The sequence below is a fragment of the Erithacus rubecula genome (assembly GCF_903797595.1).
Source record: "Erithacus rubecula genome assembly, chromosome: 4".
Taxonomy (NCBI): domain Eukaryota; kingdom Metazoa; phylum Chordata; class Aves; order Passeriformes; family Muscicapidae; genus Erithacus; species Erithacus rubecula.
Window position 1 is genome coordinate 41,166,438 of NC_136686.1, and position 21,987 is coordinate 41,188,424.

The 21,987-nt window shown below is 38.8% G+C and overlaps 1 protein-coding gene across 6 annotated transcripts in view; it reads left to right on the plus strand.

The window, feature by feature from the left end:
* Positions 1-4,822: 4,822 nt before the first annotated feature.
* Positions 4,823-21,987, plus strand: part of ADAMTS20 (ADAM metallopeptidase with thrombospondin type 1 motif 20) — an 81,830-nt gene continuing 64,665 nt past the window's right edge. For all 6 annotated transcript variants that reach the window (XR_013774119.1, XR_013774120.1, XR_013774121.1 and 3 more), the window contains exons 1-4: positions 4,823-5,265; positions 5,491-5,837; positions 16,310-16,472; positions 18,429-18,685. Coding sequence is in view for 3 of the 6 variants with exons in the window: in XM_079304696.1 (XP_079160822.1) it covers positions 5,175-5,265; positions 5,491-5,837; positions 16,310-16,472; positions 18,429-18,685 (858 nt within the window). In the remaining 3 variants the exon portion in view is untranslated. The remainder of the gene's footprint in view (positions 5,266-5,490; positions 5,838-16,309; positions 16,473-18,428; positions 18,686-21,987) is intronic.

The window sequence follows — 21,987 nt, forward strand, 5'->3', positions numbered from 1 at the left end:
TAGCTAGGAGAGCTCTGTGTGAGCCAAACTATCCTTGGCATAACTAACAGCGTTGATATGAGAAATGAATTGGACCCTATGTCTTTACTTTCTCTCCAGCCAGAGTAACAGCTGCACTGTGCTTGTGACTTAAAAAAAAAAAAAAAAAAAAAAAAGCAGCAGCATGCTTTTTGGCAGTGAGTACACATGCCTTTGTCTTCACACTGCAGTAATTTGTAATTTTCTGAATTACTGGTATGGAATCACTTGTACATGTCAAGTTAGAGGTTTTTTTTCTTTCTTATGCATGCTTCTCTAGGAGATTGTGGTGACCTACATTTACATCTCCTTGAAATACTCCCATCCAATACAACAGGTGCTCTGTACTGATGGAGCACAACAACAGGGTAAAGTTTGGAGCAGGATTCCTGACCCAGGGTTAGCAGAAGCACAAATCAGCCTGCTTCTGTCCTGGATCACTGAGCCCCAGAACATCCTTGGGACTTGCTTGCACAATACTGGATGCAATACTTTGTAGATGGCATAGGCCTCTTGGCTTTCCCTCTTGGGGAATTTCTGATGATATCAAAGTGCTTGTCTTCACTTGTAACACAAAGAAATAATATTAATCAAGCTTCTTAAATTAGTAGTTATGACTGCCTGGTATATATCTGTTTTCAAATAATACTTTTTGCCAGTAAGGTAGTATTTAATAGACAATGCTACAAAATTATTAATAAAGTAAGTGAAGGAAGTTTAAATTACATGGCATTTCACTGTCTATGTAAACCTATATTTCACAGGATAAAACTTGACAACTTCGCATTAAATAACACGAAATTATTTTACTTTTGATTAAGGAGAAAGTAAATTTACAGACATTAATCTTTGAGTAAGTCACCACTGTTGAAAAACTCCTATAGTGTGGATGCAGATAGTAGCAGAAATGTATGCATACATTTTTTTCCACAGCAGTATGTATCAAAATCACATGTCTGGTCATGCAGGAACAGCCCAGCTGCCAAGACACAGTGAATACTGACTGACCCAGCCAGGCACCTCCTTCCAAGGAGCCCAGCTCCCGTGGCTCACTGCAGATGGGTTTGTGCAGGAGGCACGCTGGGGCACAGATGGGAAGGGCTTGGGACAGGCAGCAAGCTGGGCTCAGGGTCTGGACTAGGCCAGCCTGCTCCTGACAACAGCAGCCTTGGGCCACTCTTGTCCCTGTGCAGGAGTCAGCTGGCTCCATGGTGTGTGCATATGGATACATGGTATTAATATCTCAGGGTGAGTGGGAGATAAGTGGATGAATAAGCGAAGTGATTGCAAACTGGCCATATTTGTGCAATGTGCTTAGTGTCCTGTCAAGAACAGTAAAAAAGACCCTGAAAGTCTGATTTAAATTGTATTCTACAAGACAGAAAAAAGCCAAGAGAAAAAAATAAAGAAGTAAAATATATATTTCATACAGTCATCTCTTGAAAATAGAACTTGTTCATAAGTCTTATTTTTTTAAAAAAATTTCCCTTACTTGTGAAATATTGACTTAACCTTTTCTGAATAACTGACATTTATTTTCCACTTTGTGATCTTCAGCCAAAACCACTTACAAAAGACCACTTAAATTAAAAAAGCAAGCCAAAAACATGTGAAAGGATTTAATAGCTAATCTGTGGTTCTAAGGAAAAAAATTTATTAATTTCTCAGTATGCATTTTTACAAATCTGACTGTTTAATCTGATATGCCTTATCTACTGCAGCATTTTAAGTGCACAATACAAATATTTGAGTAATCATGACCTAATTGCAATTCATTTTGTCCATTAAATCTCAGAAAAACCCCAAGGAGAAGTGATTTCAGCAAGCAGACTCTCCTTCTATTTCATTGACTTGCAAAGTAACTGGTGCAACATACTTCACTCCAAACGTATCAACTGAAGGACACAAGTGAAAAGACTAAATGCTGTAAATAGATGGATTTATTTCACTAATGTAGGAGGCATTTTAAAGACAACTATTCAATAACAAGCTTTAATGTCAATGCAGATTTAATGAAGTCAGAATGCATTACATCTCTGAGGACTACATTTGCAGATGCAAACCAGCATAGTTCCACTGCCTTAGCTGGAGCTTTACCAGTATAAAATATCACTTCTAGTCTTGAAAAATCTTACTAAATATTGTCAGTTGTACCTCCTTTCTTATTCTGTTTCATTGTAGATGAAGACTATTCTCTCCTGATTTTTCTCCTACATCTCTGTTCTTTTAATAGGTATTTTCCTTTCCTTTTTCCTCTCTACTTCAGTCTTTTCAGCTTACTCCAATAACCTTTTTTAAAATTTTTGCTTCATAGAATCACAGAATAACCTGGGCTGGAAGAAGGCTCTGGAGGTCACCTAGGCCAACCTCCTTCTCAAAGGAGGACTAATTTAAAACTTAATTCAGGTTGCTCAGGGCTTCCTGACCAGATGAGTTTTGAGTATATGAAAGGATGGAGACTGCACAACCTCTCTGTGTCCTTGTTTCTGTAGTTATTCCCTCTTTTTTTTTTAATTTAGTTTTTAATATTTCATTATGTTTTGTTGGCAGTCCTGCTTCTTTGAATAACTTCCATAATTTTTCATTTCGATTTCATCCTTATGCCTGTCTCTACCCTTCTACCTCTAACAGTTGTAGAAAATGTACTATTTCCACAATTTCTGAATTTTCTGAGGTACTTGTATTTCTTTGTAATAGAAACATACCTCTTTCTTTGATACACAGGGCTGTATTTGCTCCTCACAAGATTCAAACTGATGCCATATGGGCAGAGGTCAAATGAATGACCGCAGTTCATTGCCCAAAGCCATTCAGGTAACATGAACACCACTGAACTGCCTTAATCCCCTGCCCTATTGTCCTTTGCTCCTGCACAGCTAACCCATCTTGCATTTGAAAATCAGACTTGTGCCTCATACCTGTAGAGCTTCAGCAGCTTTTTAAGGAATAATGGTTACCAAGTATAAAAAGGTGCTCAACTCTCAGGCCTCACATCGCCTGAATTGCCAGATTCATATTTGGAAACTTACTTTTTGTTTCAGTTGAAAATTTGGAAAAAAAGTGCCTTAGCTGGCACTGGCTTTTGTCCATGGCACTGAGAGGAGCTACTGGAATATTTGTCAATCTGAATGAAAGTTGTCAATTTTGAATTGTTCTAAACAGTTGATCCTCAAGGAGAGATAGACCTTCAGTGTTTGCCATAGAAGAGCTGGGGTTCCATTCCCACAAAGAATACAGGGAAATTTAAACACAATAAAACGAGATTTAAGAAAAGTAATTTCATTGCCTTCAAAATATTTGCATTTGAAGCAAATGTGCTTCCTGAAACATTAAAATACAGACACTGTTTAAAAAATTGAGTCTTCTTATATTTGCTTTGAAATGGTCTACAATAAAGCTTTGTGCTTGAATTGAGACCACTGAACCTTTGACTTTCCCAGTGCTTAGTGCTTCTGTTTATTTTAAGAAAAAATAATTTTGCAAATCATAAACAAGGGAAACATCGCACCTAAATTAGTGGGTATTTGCTTCCTTTTAATCAAATAGTGCCCATTTGCTACATCACTGACAACCATTTAAGTTGACTCAGAAAGAGTTAACTTGCTGCACTCTGATAACTGCTTCAATGAGTAAGACCCAAGAAATGGGAAAATTCTAATTTGCTAGAGAAATCTGAGCCATGTACAACAATTGCTCCTTTCAATTTGATGTCTTACTAATTTTTGTACATTTTATGCCAATAAAATCAAAGTACTCATCCTTAAACTTTGCTCTACTTTTGCTCTACTCTACTTTGCCCATGTGTGCTCTGCAACAGGACATCTCGGGGACTGAAATGAATTTTGTATCTTCATTCTTCTGTGGTGGGCAGAATGGACATCTCTCCTCCCATCTCCTTTCTCACACCCAATTCTCAGAATTGGAGTTCTGTTTACCTGTCATGATCAGTCTTCTCTAGTGTACGCAGATTAAAAGAAATAGTTTGAAATTCTTGCTTCTTGTTGGATTTATTTGATATTTGTGGTAGTTAGAGACATAAACTTTTTGTTTGATTTCACTTTGCAGGACCCTTCAGATTTCAAGTTTTTTTTTCTTTTCATGTAACTGTGCTTATCAGTGACCCCACATAGAGAAAACAGTTTAATATCCATCAGAGAGTCTCTGTCATCTGAGTATTCAAGATGAAATATGGTATTCCCAACAAGACTCAATATTATCAAGATTATGCTGGATACCAATACATATTGGAACAATCCAGGTATTCCTTCTACGATCCTGGACTCTTGACAAGGGATGTATGATTTTATTCTAGCAGTGAAGGCTGTTTCAGTACTACACAGCTTCACTCAAGGCCGGATTAGCTCATTCCCCCACTTCAGGGAAAAAATATCCAAGTGAAACAGACAATACACGCACTGCATGCGAGGGATGCCGGGGTCCCTGAATGCTGGGACAAACAGCTTTACGAAGACTTTGCCCAGACAGAACAATCTAAGCAGGAGACCTGGAGCCAGAACAATCCCCGTCGGTGGACACCGCGGTGTCGGGCTCTGCGGTGCAGGGCGGGGGGTGGCGGGGCTGCGGCTGGGTGACGCTGGATCTGTGGGACACGGACACCGCTGGCTGCCGCGGCACGGCCCCTGCCGCTCCCGGTGGGAATGCCAGGTTTTTCAGAAGCCTGTATTGATGCTGGAGCGACACCTCCCGAGCGCGGTGAGGCCGCCCGCGCCCGGGACGGGGCCGAGACCCCCGGGCGGCGGAGGGGGGCTGCCCTGCGCTCCGGGCGGGCCGTGCCCCGGGGGCGGGCCGGGCCCCGCCGCTGGAAGCGCGGGCACGGCCCCGCCTGAGGGCAGCGGGCACCGCCGCGCCGCCCCGCCGGCCGCGGGGGCAGCGGCACGGGAGGCGGAGGCAGGGACGGGAAGGGAAGGGCCGCCCTCGCCCACCCCGGCGGCGGAGAGCGAGCTGCGGGAGCGGAGGCGAGGGGCGGGAGAGAGGGAGCGCGGGCGCGGGGCGGCTTCCCGCGGTGTGCGGGGCCGCGGGGCGGGCGCGGGGCGCATGGAGGAGCGGCGCGGAGCGGGGCCGGCCCGGGCGGCCGGCGGGCGCTGAGGCGGCGGCGGCCCGGGGGCGCTGCGGGCACGGCGGCCGCGCAGCGAGCCATGCGGGGGGCGAGGCGGCTGGCGGCTCTGCTGTGCCCCCTCGCCCTGCTCGTCACCGCGGCGTGGGGACTCCGCTTCCACCCCGGACAAGGTAAGCGAGCGGCAACAAAGGCGGCGAGCGGCGCGGGGCTCCCGGCCCTCCGCCGTGCCCTCCCGGAGGGAGGCAGCGCTCGCTCCGGGGCCGGGCTCGCTGCGGGGCAGCCCCCGCTCCCCGGCTGTCACCGCACCCCGCGCTGGCCGGGAGCGCCGTGCCGGGAGCGAGCGGATGCAGCCAGGGGTTGCTGCTGCGCTGCTGAGCTCCTGCCTTCTGTTGCAGAGACCTTGGTGAAGCAGCTCTCCTCGTATGAAATCGTCACACCTGTCCGAGTGAATGAGTTTGGAGAAGTTTTCCCGCACACGCATCACTTCAGAAGGAGGAAAAGGAGTTTGGAGGCACCGCTGGAGCCCGCTGCTTTCCGGACGCATTACCAGCTCAGAGCATACGGGCAGGTCTTCCAGCTCAACCTGAGTGCCGATGCAGGCTTCCTTGCTGCTCAGTACACGGTGGTGCACCTCGGGGCCCCGCAGAAGCAGTCGTCCCCTGACTTGCGCCACTGCTTCTATCGCGGGCATGTCAATGCCCAGGAGACGCACGTGGCTGTCTTCAGCATCTGCGGTGGTTTGGTAAGCATGTTGGTCACTGCTTCCTGTCTCCATTCATGTTCTCCTCCCTGAAAGAAATGTAGTGGGATGCCTTTGCTGGAGAGCTAAGCTGGACATTCTTGGGCATCATTCCAGTAGTTGGTCATGAAATGTCTTGGCATCTGCAGTGTGCAGTCATGATGATACTTCTCTGGTGGGATGTACAAATGCAGGTTTCAAAGGATCTGTTTCTTGCCAGTAATATAGTTGGTTGATGTAACTCCAGACACCCAGAGCATTGTAACAGAGGAAAAAGCATGCCTTAGAAACACAGTAAGCTATTGACTTGATAAAAAAATGTTGTCAGTTGGCAAGTTTGTAGCTTAACAGATATTGTGGTTGTGAGTGGGGGTAATGGTAGTTGAGATGGTGAGAGAAGAGCTGATGTTGATCAATTTGTTCCTCAAATTTCAACAATCTGTAAAGGTATGTTATATCCTAATAACATACCTTTATGCATGCAGCAACGTTCTAAACACATTTCTGCTAAAAGGGAGAAGGAAATTTCCTAACTTCAGTGGAAGTGTGTCTGTGAAACACTTCTTAAGAGTTGAATTGAATAGACAAATCAAAACTGAAACAATATACATTCTGTACTTACCCCTTGATAGCATTTATTATGTCTTCCAGAGTGATAATGGAGAAATAGTATCACACAACTATCTCTGAAAACAGTTGTAGTGTGTTGCTAAATTTTATAGTTTTGTGCCTAGAAACATGAAGACCTTGTACTTTGCCACATCACTGCTTATTGAAATGCCAAGGACAAGTTGAGTGACGTGCACAACGCAGAAGTACAGCATTGTAAATATGACTGTGGATTTAAGTTGGGGTTCCATTTTTTGCAGTCACTCAGGATACTGAAGGTTCAAGACTCTTATTTCTGAGACCTTAAGAAAATCCAAATTCATATACTAAGCTCTTTCTAGTAGTCTACACAAAATGGAATGCAATTGGTTGGATGTACTGTTTAATGTGTATTAAAAGAAGGTGGTAACAGGATAGAAGAGAGAACTAGAAATAGCTGATGTTTGAGAGACACATCTCTTTGTGCTTCTTGGGTATTTGGATATATACCATTTTGTCTTTGGGTTGAGGTGTGTGACCTTGGGACTGTGTGCTGGTCATAGACAGCTGATGGCCTGTAACTGCACAGAGGGTCCTTCAACTTGACTCAGAACCTTCAAGCTAATGTTCTTCCTCATCCTCATGGATTCAAAGAAAATGTTTTCTGCCTTGTGTTGCTGCCAAAGGAGAAAACTTCTTTGGAGTTTAGAGGAGAGTGAAGGTGAAAAAAGGAAATTATAGACAAGGTAGAATTGTCCTGTGAGTGTTTAAGTATTTAAGTAAAATCCTTTTTCTTTGTAGGATTGCTGAACTTGAGCTTAGTGTATGGAAGTTAAGATACTGCTTTGAACTATTATGTGTAATTTAACTTCCAGCTTTGCCTATATAAGGCAATTGCTTATATTTGACCAATGTTCTAAAAGCTAGGGAGGAAAAAAATTACTTGTACTTAGTTATAAAGGAGGTGTAACAATGGAATTTTAATAATTGCTCTGGTTATGTGCCTGAGTCATGTGAATTGAAACCAGGTACTTGTGTTCACTTTGTCCTGTAGCCATCTATCCTCAAGGTCTGACTGCATTCATTCACAGCTTCCTTCCTCCTCAAGTTCCTTCTTTTCCTTATTTGCATCCTCAGGTTGGGTGTGTTGTCCCCCTCCACTCTGCTTTGCCACTTCACCCTCCCTTAAGCCTTTTCCTGCATGTGCTGAGTACAGCCCAGAGTACCATGGAGCAGCATTGCTTAATGGCTCCTGACACCCTGTATGCAGTTTTGTTGTGTTACATTTCAGAGCATGCCCTGGGTTCAGGGGTGCAAATGGCACAGGGAGGTTAGGAGGTCAGCAGGGAGTCTGTAGTAATTGCAAGGAGGGAGTGTATAATTAGGGAACTTTGGGATCCATCAAAGGCAGAAGGTCATTTGGAGTGATGGCCTGGGTGCCTGGCTGAACATCTGATCACATACAGGCATATTTCTTGCATCTTTAGAGTAGCTGAGATTTCATGCTTTATTTAACTTTATTTTCTTAAGTTCCATCTTCTTTCCTTTTATTGCATTAGTCAATTATAACTTCCTACAAACACAGGGAACAGGATCTGCTGAGGATGTCCCTGGGTGCATGTAGACTAGAGACCTTTCAAATGTTATGCAGACAGCAAAATAAAAGAGGTAAACCCTCAGATAGTTAAAAATCATTTAACTTTTGGGAACATGTGATTTATGAGTTTAATGACAAATGCAAGCTAATCCCGGTGAATGAAGTGTCTTATAAATGATGATAGCTTCCTTATTTTAATTAGAATTCACCTTCAATTCCTAGCAGGACCCATCTAAAGAAAGTTTTTTGGATTTTTTTCTTTTTTTCCCTTTTCCATCATCCTGAATGAGTGCTATAGAAACAGTTTGTTTAATCTTTTGAAAAAACTGGTATTTGTTCTCAGGGGTTAGTAGGGTGTTGGCTGGTGCTGAGGATAGTTAAAACTAGCTTTTGTGAGCTAGAAGAATGCTGAAGTGCCAAAGGTGTTTTATGTGACTACTGTGAGAGAGGGAAAAGTAAGAAAGAAGGAGAAAAGTTAGGAGTAGAAAGTACTCATGAATCTCTTCTTGCATGGATTTGCCAGCTGACACCTTCCTGCAGTCCAGGAAGGCAGGACCACTTTGTTCTAATGTAGCTTTGGAGTGTGACAAGTTCCTTCTTCAGCAGCTCAAGGAAGCTCTTTGGTAATGCTCCCCTGCTGCACATCAGACTTACTTTTGTCTGATGAATGGCAAGAGTATGAACCTAAGTGTGGATCTTCTCAATCCTCGGTACAGGAGGTTGTGTTTATTTTATATTAATATGGTCAGCAGATCGCGTTTCTGAGAGGCTTTGGAAACAGTTCTGTCTACTGCTATGAGTGAATAAAGTGGCTCCTTTTAAGGAAAACTAAACAGTCCTGGAATATGTCTTAAAAAACCATGATTTTTAATTGTTTGGTTAAAAAACCAAACGATCCAAAGCCCAAAAACATGCTGGAAGCTACTGCTAACATAGCCAGCATCTAGTTTCTTGTGGAGATCTAGTGCAGGTAACAAACTCCAAATATTTGCTCCCTGGTTTTGTGCTCCTTAGTACTAACAACCTCAATAAGTGAAACTATATTGTTTTCTTATAACTGGAAAATATGCTTAACTGGATGTAACTTAATGCTTTAACTTTTAAGTTGTCACTTCAAAAGAGTTACTTTCTAAATGTGGAAGGCAGGATCATTTCAGCATTCAGGTTACATTTATAATGCTATCAGCATCCATAAGGCACATACTGGATTTCACAGCTTTTTTATCTTAAGGTACCAATTCCATCATAAGCTAGGAAAAGTATCCTATTAAAGCATCAATTCAAAGCAATTGTTTCTTGCTTGAGCAAACAAAGTCTTGCTACTAACTGGCTGGGTGATGTGAAGGCTTCCACTTAGTAGTTCTGTTTCCTTCTGTCATACATGTATATAAGGTGAGACTCCAGCTCTGGATCTGCAAAACAAGAAGCATTGCAGTGCTTCCTTTATAACCCTGAGCATGTGCTCTGTCTCTGGCCATTACTAAGTGGTTTTAAGTAAAATGTATTACTTTGCAAGTTTAAGATAAAATGTTCTTTCTTTTTGGCTTGTTATAAAATAAGAGGACAATTTAGGTCCCTGCTACAGCTGTTTTGAAAACCCTGAAATTTCTCCAGTATGTTTTCCTCAAGCTCTTTGTATATAAACTTTTCCTGGAAGTATTTCCACTGATGCTATACCTTCACACATGGGCCAGTGCAGATCAGCAAATGCAGGTGGTAATTGCAGTTGTAAGCTGAGAAGACACGTGGAGTTGCAGATCATACAGCTGAAGGTCTGTCACAGAAAATGTTTTATCAAGAGCAGTAAGACCTGAGTATGTGCCTACCTGTTCACCAGCAAAATCCTGCAGGAATTGTACTTTCAACAGACTGATGTGCCTGTGTAACATTTTATGTCTAGAGTGCTCAGCCATTGCTGGCCTGCCTTCTGCCCACGTCCTGTGTCAGTGGCCTTTCCCTGGTGGCTACTTGGGCACATTCTTTGCCCATATGTTTGCCAATAAATTGTTTTGATGGCTACAGTGTGTTCTCAACTGCTGCTTTTATTGTTTAGATCTATGTGACACGGGTGAATTTGCTGGTATGCTCTGGGCAGCCAAAGGAACTTCAATTTACTTTTATCTGTGTATATATACACACACACATTAATTAAATTTCAGGGAAGTATACACAGAAATTTGTGTCAGGGGAGGGAAGAGTACACAATATGTGGCCCTTTCCTGTTACTAATCTAAATTACTGGTGTGCAAATAGGTGTGTGGGGTGGGGGTTGTGTGTGTGAGTTTTCTTTTTTTGTCTGAACTTAATCCTTCCAGTCCCTGGTGGCGTCATGGATCTCAGAAAACTTTGTACTCTTGGGGAATAGATAGGCTTCCCATATGAGATAGTGTATCTGCCCTAGTCTCAATTCTCATTCTGATTCAGACATACCCTCATGTAGAAAATGGCAAGCTTAAGGCAGCAAAGCCAGACACTGAGAACAGTTAATACCTTCTGGGAATGCACATATTGACAGAAGTACTCAAGGTAACTAACTTGGTAGCTGACTAAGGTGAAAATCTAACCATGGCTTGTGTGATAACTGCCTATAACAGTGCTTATGAGGTCAAAAGGACTGCATGGAGCTATTCATCTCCCAGTGAGAGAAAAAGGTGGTTCTGCTTCTACTTAAAAACATCAGAACTAAGAAGTTATTTTTAAACAGAGGTAAGTTGGAAATGTAAATTTGCTTGACTTTTCTGAGACAGGCAACATAATATGATGGAGTTTTCTCCAAGATAAAGTGTACAGATCCCCTAGGTCTGTGTTCTGTCAGAATACTTAGCTTGATGACAGTTTGGGTGTTAAAACTAGATCCCATAAAACTCAAAAGTCAACAACCCACTCCCTCCCCAAACAAACAATAAAATCCTTTTATGTATACATACATTCTGTTTTGCCAATTTCAGCAGGTGTTGCAAAATAACTGTTTCTGTAATGGAATCTCCATGTATATATCTATTAAAAACTGTTATGTGTTGCAGCACACCTCTCATTAGCGGTAGAAATGAGCCAAGACACAGACTCTCATTCAACACCATGAAAAGGGTTCTGGTTTATTCTTTACAGCTCAGCCACCCTGACTCTGCTGCAGCAAGCTCCCACTGCAGGGTCCAGCTGCAGACTGACTGTGGCTGTTTCCTGCTGGGCTGTGGCTGCCAGTGTTGGTTTGCAGACTCTGAACAGCTTTCACCAGCTCAGCTGAGACTGCAGCTCCAGCAGCAGCTCTGACTCCATCAGAGCCAGACTGACCTCACAGCAGATCTTCTACTGCAGCAGCTCTCTTCCTGGTTTTGCTCTTCTTTGGATCTCTCTGGATCATTCCTTCTTCCTCAGGGCTCCTCTTCCTCCAAGGTCCCTTACATCCAAGATCCCCTGACCAACCAACCCATCACTTTTATCACACTTATTAGTCATAGCTGCAACCCATTAAGGGTAAGGCTATTCTTCTTTGATAATTAGTAAAACTGTGGTTTATCACAGCAAGGTTGCCTGTAATCTCTTCTTCTACACCTACAGTTATGTGTATTTTTAGTTGATTTGTCTAGCTTGTTCACTGTGAATTGTATATAAAGATAAAAAATAATAAATAAATTACTCCTCTCTCTTCCTTCCACTCTAATGAATCTTATTAATTGCCATGAACCAATACTCTTTCCAGGTGGCTTTGAGATTGTTTTTTTGACATTCTCACAAGTTGTCTGCTATTGAACCCTTCTGTTTTTGCTGCAAATTTTATTTAGACACTCATGGTTATCATATCGTTATTGGTAAGGTGTAGGCTAAACATACAAACAGGTAAAATCCCTTTAAGCATTTACATGGAACTTAAATTTCAGTCTGGAATGAAGAAATTTGATCTAACCAATGCTTTGGTGTCTTTGCAGATGAGGGCACTTCCAGCCATAGGCAAATGCCCCATCAGTTTCTTCAATGGTGTGATTATAGTCAGCTCATGTAATCTTAACATCACAGAATTTGTAAGATATAGTTAGATGCCTATAACAAACTTTTAGCATTTCGTGCTCTAAGAACTTCAGAAGTAATGTTGCTTCCATTTACTTCTAAAAACAAAATTTGTTGCTAGCTATTTCTTCCCTGTTGCTTAGCTTGTGTTATTATTTATGATTGTATTACTGTTTTCTTATTTCTATTATATTAGCTCTGATCTTAATATATCAGCTTGAACTGCTGTCTCTTATTGTGTTTCTAGCTGATTTGTCTTCTAGCAGAAATACTTTTTCCGTATGTACTATGATCACTCTAATACTTTTTTGTTTAATTAAGCAATGCTTCTTAAGTCTTTCATCATAAAATATTGTAACAGTGAAGCAGGAAGAGCAAGGAGGAGGGATTCTTACAGATTTGAATGGAGAAGAGAATAATATAAAAGGAAGGGATTTTGTAGTTTGCTTTGACTGTTAAAGTGCTCTTGCTGTAAAGTACTTGCAGGTTTTTAAGTGAGTTAAGAAGCTGTACTCTAAGGGGCATGAGAAGTACTTGAGCACAGGAATGGAGCTTACCTGGGAGACAGTCTGCCAGTTTAGAGTTGAGTTTTCCAGAACTTCAGTTGTTCTTTTAGAGTTTTTATGAAACCGTTCCAATTGTGCTGTTGGACATATTAAGATTAATTCCTGATTTATGAAATCTGCTATATGTCCCTTATGTTTTTCATGTGTTCTGCAAACTTTATAGACAAAGATGTAATTTGTATATGGGCATGGTACATTCTTTAACCATAATTTTGCAATATTTACTTCTATAACTCTTGCAATAGGGTTAATATTGGTTAAGACTATGCAGTTTTAAGCCACTTTAAAACACTGTCATACCATATAGTGAGTAGCTTCATTGATCCCCTGAACCTTGATTTAATCTAAAAGTGTCTAGATCATCCATAGTATTTTAAATCCAAAAAATAAAATTATCATTCTCATAAATTTTCTCAAATGTATGCATATGCATATGCTCCTTCTTTGGACCACTTATTTATGATGTGAGAGAGACTGTTTTCAATTTTGTACTCTACTTCTATTGAAGAGATCTTTTGTCTGAAGAACAGAAATAGAATGTTTCAGGCAGCTTTCTTGTTAGATGATTTGAGAGGCATCTACAGATGATAAATAAATCCAGTTAATTTCTGATTTAATTTCCTGCAAATGCTTGGGCTGCTGTTTTAGCAACCTGCCTGTATACATCTAAGTGACTTTTCTTTATTTCATTTTACCACAAGTATTATTTGTTTGGATCTCACAGCTCTTTTCCTTGTGAGTCCAAGATGCAGCAATAGCTCCTTTTGTATCAGCAGAATCTGTCATCACATGAAGTGTCACTTTCCTGACTGCAGGACTGTAAACAGACAGTGTAAATGGTGACTGAATTTTTGTAGGTGCAAGTATTAGGAAAATGAAGAGTGAACCATGTGTTTTCATGGTGGATTTAGAGGATTGGAAGGGGTAGTTACAAGTTCAATGTCTTCTTTGGCTTTGAATGACAAATAGCAAATACCTTTCTTAAGATGGAGCACTGCTTGATCTCTTTAATTTTGCTCTTCTCACAGCATAATGAGTTCATTGGAGATGGATGTGCAAAAATTTGTCACAGACTGCTGGTAGGAGACCTTCATAACTACTCAGTGGTAGTAATTGCTTTTTATTCATACATTATTGAAGAGAAGATAATTCATTGTAGAAAGAATGAAAGCTTTTTGCATTATAGATTTTTCCTCAGCTGTTTTTTCCATGTCTAAACAGGCCATTGATTGTGGGATACTGTGTGACAATCAGTGGGCCAAAGAGTGAGCAGAAGGAAGCTTGACAGTTTGACTCCATTTTTCTGAAATGATTGTCCCAAGTATATGTAAAGGTGAACTCTCCAGTCCTAAGGACACAATTTTACCATCTTGTGTTAATCTCTTGACATACGAAAAGAACTGAGAGTAATTCTGAGGCCATGGATCATAATAGAGCTGCCCATCCAGCTGTCTGTCCTAACTTTTTTGGCCTGTAAATTTGTGATCTGTTATTTTTAAGTTTTGAAGTGAGGAGACTCAGTCAAAAATATATGTGTTAGTGTTCGGGAATTTTTACTTTTGATTTACTGATTTATTTATTTATTTATTATTTTTAAAATGAAATAATAGAAAAAGAATATAGTCTTGTTCTTGCAGTTGTTCTTTCCCAGTAGAAGTCTGATATTTTGCAGATTTAGATTAGAATGTAGTATGAACTCTTTCCTTATTAGTTCTGAGTTACTGTTCTTAAAATCTATGTGTTGTAACTGAAACCATCCCTTTGTAAAATCTGAAAGTCTGTCTGTTGGAAAATCCCTTGAAGAAACAAATCCAGATTATCTGTTCCACCTGTCTGAAAGAATAGGAGGGAAGTAAAATGTATATGGGAAATAAAGCAGGAACAATAAAGTTCTTGCTTAAATCTAGAAAAACATACTTTAAATATCTATTATGTAATAACATGGGTTTTGGTATATCAGGAGAAAAGAATTAATTAGCACATTAGCATTGATAAAAAATAAGGGGTCAGATTTATTACATTTTGTTAGCTGGGACTTTAGTAGTATATGTAATAAAACATGAATCTTAACAAGAATTGATGTTTTGTCCCTGAGTGACAGGTTCCTGTCTGTCCCTATCATTTACCCAAAAGGTTGTACCTTAAGACTAACTGACAAGCTGTGGCATATCTGTTTTCCTGAAGCCCTTTCCAGGCAGTTCTTGGTATGCTTGATCTACTGTCCTGTACAAATTACATGCCCTGGAAACACTGGGTGTGAGAAGGCTAAACTGAATGTATAAAGGATCCAGCATGAAGACTACTTGCAAGGAATTTAAATTAAACTGAGGGGGGAAAAAGTGCTTCTGTGAGTTAGATTTAAACAGTCTTGAAATGAAAGTACTATTTAGCTGTCTCTTTATTCATTCTGTGACAAAATTGGTGCAGAGATTCATCCACAATGTGTTGACAATAGCTCTAATAATGTTATGTATCAGGCAGGATTGCAGATGGGCTTCATGCATGTGTCAGACCAACAGACTCTTACAGATTGACAACTGATAACTGCTCAGAAGGATTCTAAATTCAAGGGGATATTATAATTCCAGTACAATACCCTGGATACTGAACTAGTTCTGCAGCAGTTTTTTAAAGTAGGTTGTTTGAGAAAGCCCTATTCTCACTTCTGTTATTTATCCTGCTCTGCCACTATCTCTGTAATCCTGAGTTTCAAGGTGGACATGAACATTTAATCTCTTAAACCATATTATGTAGATTATTGCTATTGTTTTATTGGTCAATCTTATGCCTTACTGGCAATACAGCTATCAGGATGCAGTGTAATTACTCACTTGATGTGTTTAATTGGCTGAAGCAAGGAAGTTCCTAAAAATTTTGAAAATAATTTGAGGAAACTCTTGCACGTTTTTTCCTCCTCATAGTCTCCTGAGATGGAGTACTTAAGCCATAGGAAATTATGAATTCAGTTAGAAGTGCAGTGAGAAAAGAGAGAGTCTGCTTTAGGATTTCATAATTGAAAGGATTATGGGGCAGGGGCTGGGGGAAAGGAGCTTAATTTTTGTTCTTTGTGTATGTGCCAGTGCTTTTGTTAGTAATCAAGTTACTGTGGTTCCCATGTAGTTACCCATGTGTGTCTGTGGTGGCCAGGGAAAGGGGGAGTTTTGGAGGAATCAAGGAGAAAAACACTTTAATGGTGTCAACTTTGAATTACTGGTGCTCCAGTCAAAAATCTTCAAAAAGAATGTAGTTTTAACACTGTTTCTAATCTATGGAGAAAATGCAATTTTAGAAGAAGAATATTGTATAAATTATGTTAAGGACAGAAGGCAAAAAGTCAGTCCAGAATTTGGACAGCAGTCAAATTCTCAAAATCTTGATGGCCTCTGCTCTCCTTTGCACAGTTTCCAACTGGTCCTGCTTGGTTATACCTAGTTTCTCTTTATTTTTGTGATTTTCTTTGCTTCATCACTCTTATAGCAATTGCCTTTGATACATTGTTAATATGCAAGGTAATCTGAGTTATTCTGGTGGGGCAAGTCCCTGAAAGCAAACTTCTTTGCCTTAGCTTCCAGGTTTCACTGGAGTTTCCCCCATCTCATGTGTATTTGTATGATCATTAACTTCAAAATATTATCATAAACAGCTTTTATTTCAATCAGAATTAATTTTATATGACTTTTTCCAGTGGAAAATAATTCAATTACTTCTCTTACTTTCAGATGGGCACCTTCAAGGCACATGATGGTGAATATATTTTAGAACCTCTGATGAAAGCGGATGGAGGTGAACATGAAGATGAACATAACAAACCACATCTTATATACAAGCATGGGGAACTTAAAAGAGAGTATCAGAAATCCCATAAACCTTGTGAAGTTTCAGGTATAATTGTACTTTAAATTTCATTGTGCCTTTTTCAAATGTCAGATGTTCTAAAGAAAAAAAGCAGGATTTTATTTCGTAAATAATTTTTCTCCACATTAGAACCTACAGATTTCTTTCACACAGGCTTATCAGCTGTTTGTTTTGTGAAAGTTATTAATGTCCTTTCTTCACAGAGGAACAGTTTATATCACTACTTGGAAATGATGAGAGTTTCTCTAGTAAGGGAGACTTGACAGAGGATATGAAGGAACATAGCATTCAATACATATTTTTAGTTTGAAATTAGGCTGTGATAATTCTAAAATTGTCTTCCAAATCTTTTCTCCACTTTGCACTGTTTTTTTCTAAAACTAATTTGCCAATAAAAAAAATTGTGTAAATCTGATGTATACCTTACTCAGGCCAGGATAGGATATTTATTGCATTTCCTCAGTCCATAAATTCTGTTTCCTTAATACTGGAAGCTCATCAGATTTTGCCAGAATATGTTTTGGATAAACCTGATTGCTATTACTTATTCACTTGTTGACTTCTGGTGTTTGTAAGCAGAATTAATTTGACTTATTCTTAATCTGTTTGGTCCATAAATTTAGATAATCTTTAAATTCTCCCTTTAAATATGTGCTATTTCCCATTTTGCCAGTATTCTGCAATTTCAGACACCTTCTGTGACCTGGTAAAGATTGTGTATATGAAAATGCTTCAGCCAGTTCCCTTCAGTGCATCAAACTCAGTCTGTCTGAACTCTTAGAGTATATGTGGAGACTCTTGAAGTAGTTCCTTTTCAGAGCCAGTCCCTGATTTCTTTCCATGTTATTGTTAGTGCTAATGATGTCACAGCTTTATTTTGTGATTGATTTTTAAACAATTACTCAGTAAAGTGCTTGCTGTTGTCACTACTGTTTATCTTTCTGGCCATGTTTTACCCCAGCTTTAAGGAAGATAGACTAGTAGCTTAAAGCTTACTCATGATGGCTCTTCCTTGAATAATGGAATGATGTGAACATTTAAATCCTCTCAAGTTGAGGGTGACAGAAGTGTGATTTCTGAATCTTGGGTCAGGGCTATAGTCACTAAGTCATTTGAACAAAATGATTAGGAAACATATCCTTTGGGTGCTGCTTTTTAAGAGGGAAATCTAGTTTCCAGAAAGACAGTGGAGGTTTCATGTGAAAGAGCTGGTGTGTCCAGTTAGCTGCTTAAGTTCTAGAGAGTAGTGACAATTCAGATATGTCTCTTCATTAAGTATTTTTTATGTGAGCTAAGCCTCTGGTAAAGGCACTATTTTTTCTGTATCAGGCATCAGAAGCCTCTGGTGGCTGGACTGTACAGTGTCGTTAGAAGTATTACAGTACTTAGTTTGGAGATATCTGAGTAGATTGTGTATTTCCTTTAGAGCTTGATGCTACATAATGAATATTTACAAAACTTTCAAAGAGGTCACTTAAGGTTTTTGATGTGCACTTGCTTAAGAAGTTAAACTCCATATTTATTTAAATATAGTGTTATGTAAATTTGAAAGTCAGTAGGGGCTTGAGTTTAGGAGTTGGACGTAGTTTGTTTTTCTTTGTTCTGCTGCTGCCAAAAAGTTTGCGTGTAAAAATCTGTTTTGTTTAACTGACTGGTGTCCTTTGTTGTACTGATTAAGCTGCAGTGCTCATCTCCTTCCAGACTTCCTGTTTGGATTATACTTCATTCTAGGAACTGTGTAATATTGCTGTCTCTTAACTAATTTGTAATAAATAATCAATTTATGATAGAACTGTATAAAAATATACAAGACATCTCATTTGATGTTTCCATTATAGTCTTTTGTGTTTGTTTTTTGTTTTTTAACTCTTGCAGAGTTTCACTTGGAAGTAGGATCATAAATATAAGGTTTCCTATTTTGGACAGCCTTTTTACTATTTAGCAACTGTGTTCAAAAATAAATATTTCTTTTTTACTTTACAGAGAAAGAGTTGAAGAGCACTTTATTACGTCCAACCTTCAGCAGTTTAAATGAAGAGAGCAGTATTTTACAGAAGTCTCTCAGTCTAGAGTATGCTTTAAATAACCTCTCCATAGAGGATGGTGGCAATCCACATTCCAGGAAAAAACGTTTTCTTTCCTATCCAAGATATGTAGAAGTGATGGTTACAGCTGACAGCAAAATGGTTCGTCACCATGGACAGAATTTACAGCACTATGTACTAACACTGATGTCAATAGTAAGTAAGTTCTTAAGTATTAGGAATTTTAATTATTTCTGTTCTGTTGTTTTCTTTTCTGAAACTTTCCTGTCTTCTGGTTTGATCAAATTCTGTATAAATAAAAGAGATTGCATAAACATAAATTAAAGTTGGGTCAAAATTTAAGATTATGGATCTTTTAGTTTAATACAGAGTAGGGTGTGTAGGCGAAATGATGGGACCCATTTCCTGGTTTTGTTCTTGCTTTAGAAGAGTTCTTAAGCTTCAGAGAGTGAAAAATACAGATTAATTACAGCAGACAGATCTTAAATGGTATTGTGGAAAAAAAAGCTTGGTTATAGTAATCCTAGTTTTTCAATTTTTGAAGAAACTTCACATTAATATGGGTCAGACTTTGAGTTGGTATTTGTGATCTTCATGTGTTAAATTCTTTCTTGAGCCAAAAGTCACTACTATTTCCTATTCAGAATATAGTAAAGTAAGCTCTAAAACCAAAAGTTTTACCTTGACATCAGTTGAACTATCTGTTAGGAAAAGGCATGCTAACGTATTCTGTGTTGTAATTATTTCTAGATTTCTGTCCTTACAATTTTTCTGAATTTTTCTACTTTTTATGGTGTGAAGGTATGAAAGTTCATGTATTACCAAAAAAAATCCATACTGAAAGTTTTTTTTTCTCTTGTAGTACAGACTCAGTTTGAAATTCCTTTCAGAACAATTGATGCCTAAAAGGCCATTTTATTATAGTTGCTTCCTTTATTAAAGAGGTATACTAAGAAACAAAGTGAAGTAATAAAGACAATACTTTAAAATAGAAATTTTAAATTATATTCTTTACACTTCAATTAATTCTCTGCACTTTCCCTCTCCTCCCTCCATTTTCCCCATGGAATACATATCCAGCTCATATCCCTTCTCCTTGGAGCATTTCAGCAATGGCTTGGAATCACAGAACAGTTGGAAGTCATCTGATCCAACCCTCTCCTGATATATATATGATTTGTTGAAGAAATAATGTATATGAATATATGTTACTCCATAACAGTTATTTTTCACTAAACTAATAAAAAAAAGGGAAGGATAGGAAAACAAATGACTACCATTCTTTGCTATGTATCTGCATTAGAATTTATCAGTATACTGGTGGGTCATTTCTTGACCCTTTTAGTGTTTGAAATAGAACCATTTTTAGTCTTGATTGCCTATAAAGAAAAGAAATGAAACTTTTAGATTTTATCCTTACTGCCATTATACAGATAGCTTTGAATCTGTATTTTTAAATAAATTTTAGTGGTACTCGTGTCTGATCAAGCAACTTGTCTTATGGGAAATTATCAGATTGCTGACATTTTAAGTGAATCAAGCATTATACTTTACTCTTGTAATAATTCTGAAACTTTTAAGGTTATTCAGTTCTGGCTTGGATTTTAAAGAAACCTAAAAACTTTAAACATATAAATCGCATTAAATTTTAATGAAACTTAGACATCTAGCTCCCAGAAGAACCTTTGAAATCCTGGCCTGTTTTTCTTTTATTTTCTTTGAGGCTTTTTTTTTAGCATCAACAAAGCCACCAAAGTAAACTTACTGCTGTTTTATGAGTGGAAAATAAGAACTGAAATATACTGCTAAATATTTTTAGGGTTTTAAGTGTCTTGTCACTCATCCAATTCAACCTGAAAAGGCTTAGCTCTCAGCATGCAAGTAATCCCATTGAACTGGAACTGGAATGCATTTTCTTATTTCTTTAAAACTGCATAAATGTTGGCAATATGAGGATTCACATTACTTACATTATATCTTGGAAATACTTTCTTATTCTGACTGAAATATGTACTTCAAGATAAAAGGAATACCTTTGCCATAGGATTTAATGAAAAACGATTGTATTTCAACACAAAGAGCAGCATTATTTAATGGGAAGCAATAAATGAAACAATAAGAATATTGCAATTGCCTAACTTGCACTGTTGCTTCTTGTTCCTCCAAGAATTGTATCAGCAGAGCAGGCAGTAGGCACTGCCTTAATTGATTTAGTAACTGGAGGACTTTATCTTAGACTATGTTCTGAAAGTTCATAGCCCTGAACACAAAGGCTTGATCTTAGCAACTGAAATAATTAATTAAGATGCTGGAGTTTGCTATAAAATTCTAAACCACCTGAAATTTGATTCCTTGAGATATATTGAGGTACTGTCCTCATTTTGTGAATCAAGAACCTGATTATTGACATCCTTTTAAGTACTGTACTGCTTATATAGTTCATTTGGTAATAAAATAACTACTTGGTCTGTTCTTAGTCTGCTTGCAGCAAAAACTTTATAATCTTTCCTTTCTGAAAAGAAATCATGACATGTAAAACCACCTGCAGTAGGTCCGTGATGGCCAGCTCAGATTGTGAACTTGGCTGGCTGCCTAGTCATGTGAGTGCTGAAGCAGAGCATGGGAGGGGTCCTGCCAGGCATTCAGGGAGAGGATTGAGACAATATCAGTTTGGATCAATTTAACTTGCAGTGGGACTTTGAGACCATAAAGTGGTGTTGTATCATGGTAAAACAGTACTATTATACTATGGTGCCAAGTACTGATGATTTTGATTTTCATTAAGACAAAAACTTTAGTGAAGTTTTATGGCTACTAATTTTTACTGACATATGAAATGGAAGGTAGTGAGTAGCAGGTCCTAACAGAAAAGATTTTTCTAGTTTGAGTCTTGTTTATTCTTTTTTTCTCCATTGTCATCATCAATATTGATCATAAAGTATTTTCTGTATGGAAAGACTGTGTGCACAAATGTGCCCCATCATTAAAACCAGACAAATTATTTATAATATATATGGAGTGAATTTAAAATTTATACTTTCTTTGCAGTTCATACTATACTCATACTATACATACTAATAATTAACAGTTCATCTTTCCAGAGCACACTGGGAAAACGTAGATAGTATTGGCATTACTGATTTTGCCTATAGTCATAATTTAAAAATAGGCAGTAGACCTAAATAGTTTGTACATTAATAATTTAATTTGTATTACTATCATCTGAAAGCCAATGAATATAATTATGTTCAAAATTTAAAGGTGAATATGTCATTCCTTATATGTCATTCCTTATATCTCTTCCTTAGGACCTCAGAGGTCTATTTTGCCTCTTTCTCATTCAGATAATTCTATTAGTATTGGAGCTAAAGGAATGTTCAGTGCTTTTTATCTCTCATCCAGTAAAATCTGGAAAGCCAGCACAAGGCATGTTTTTCGTGGCATAAGCCAAGACTATACCTTATTATGTTCCTTTTGTATATATAAACCCCCATGAT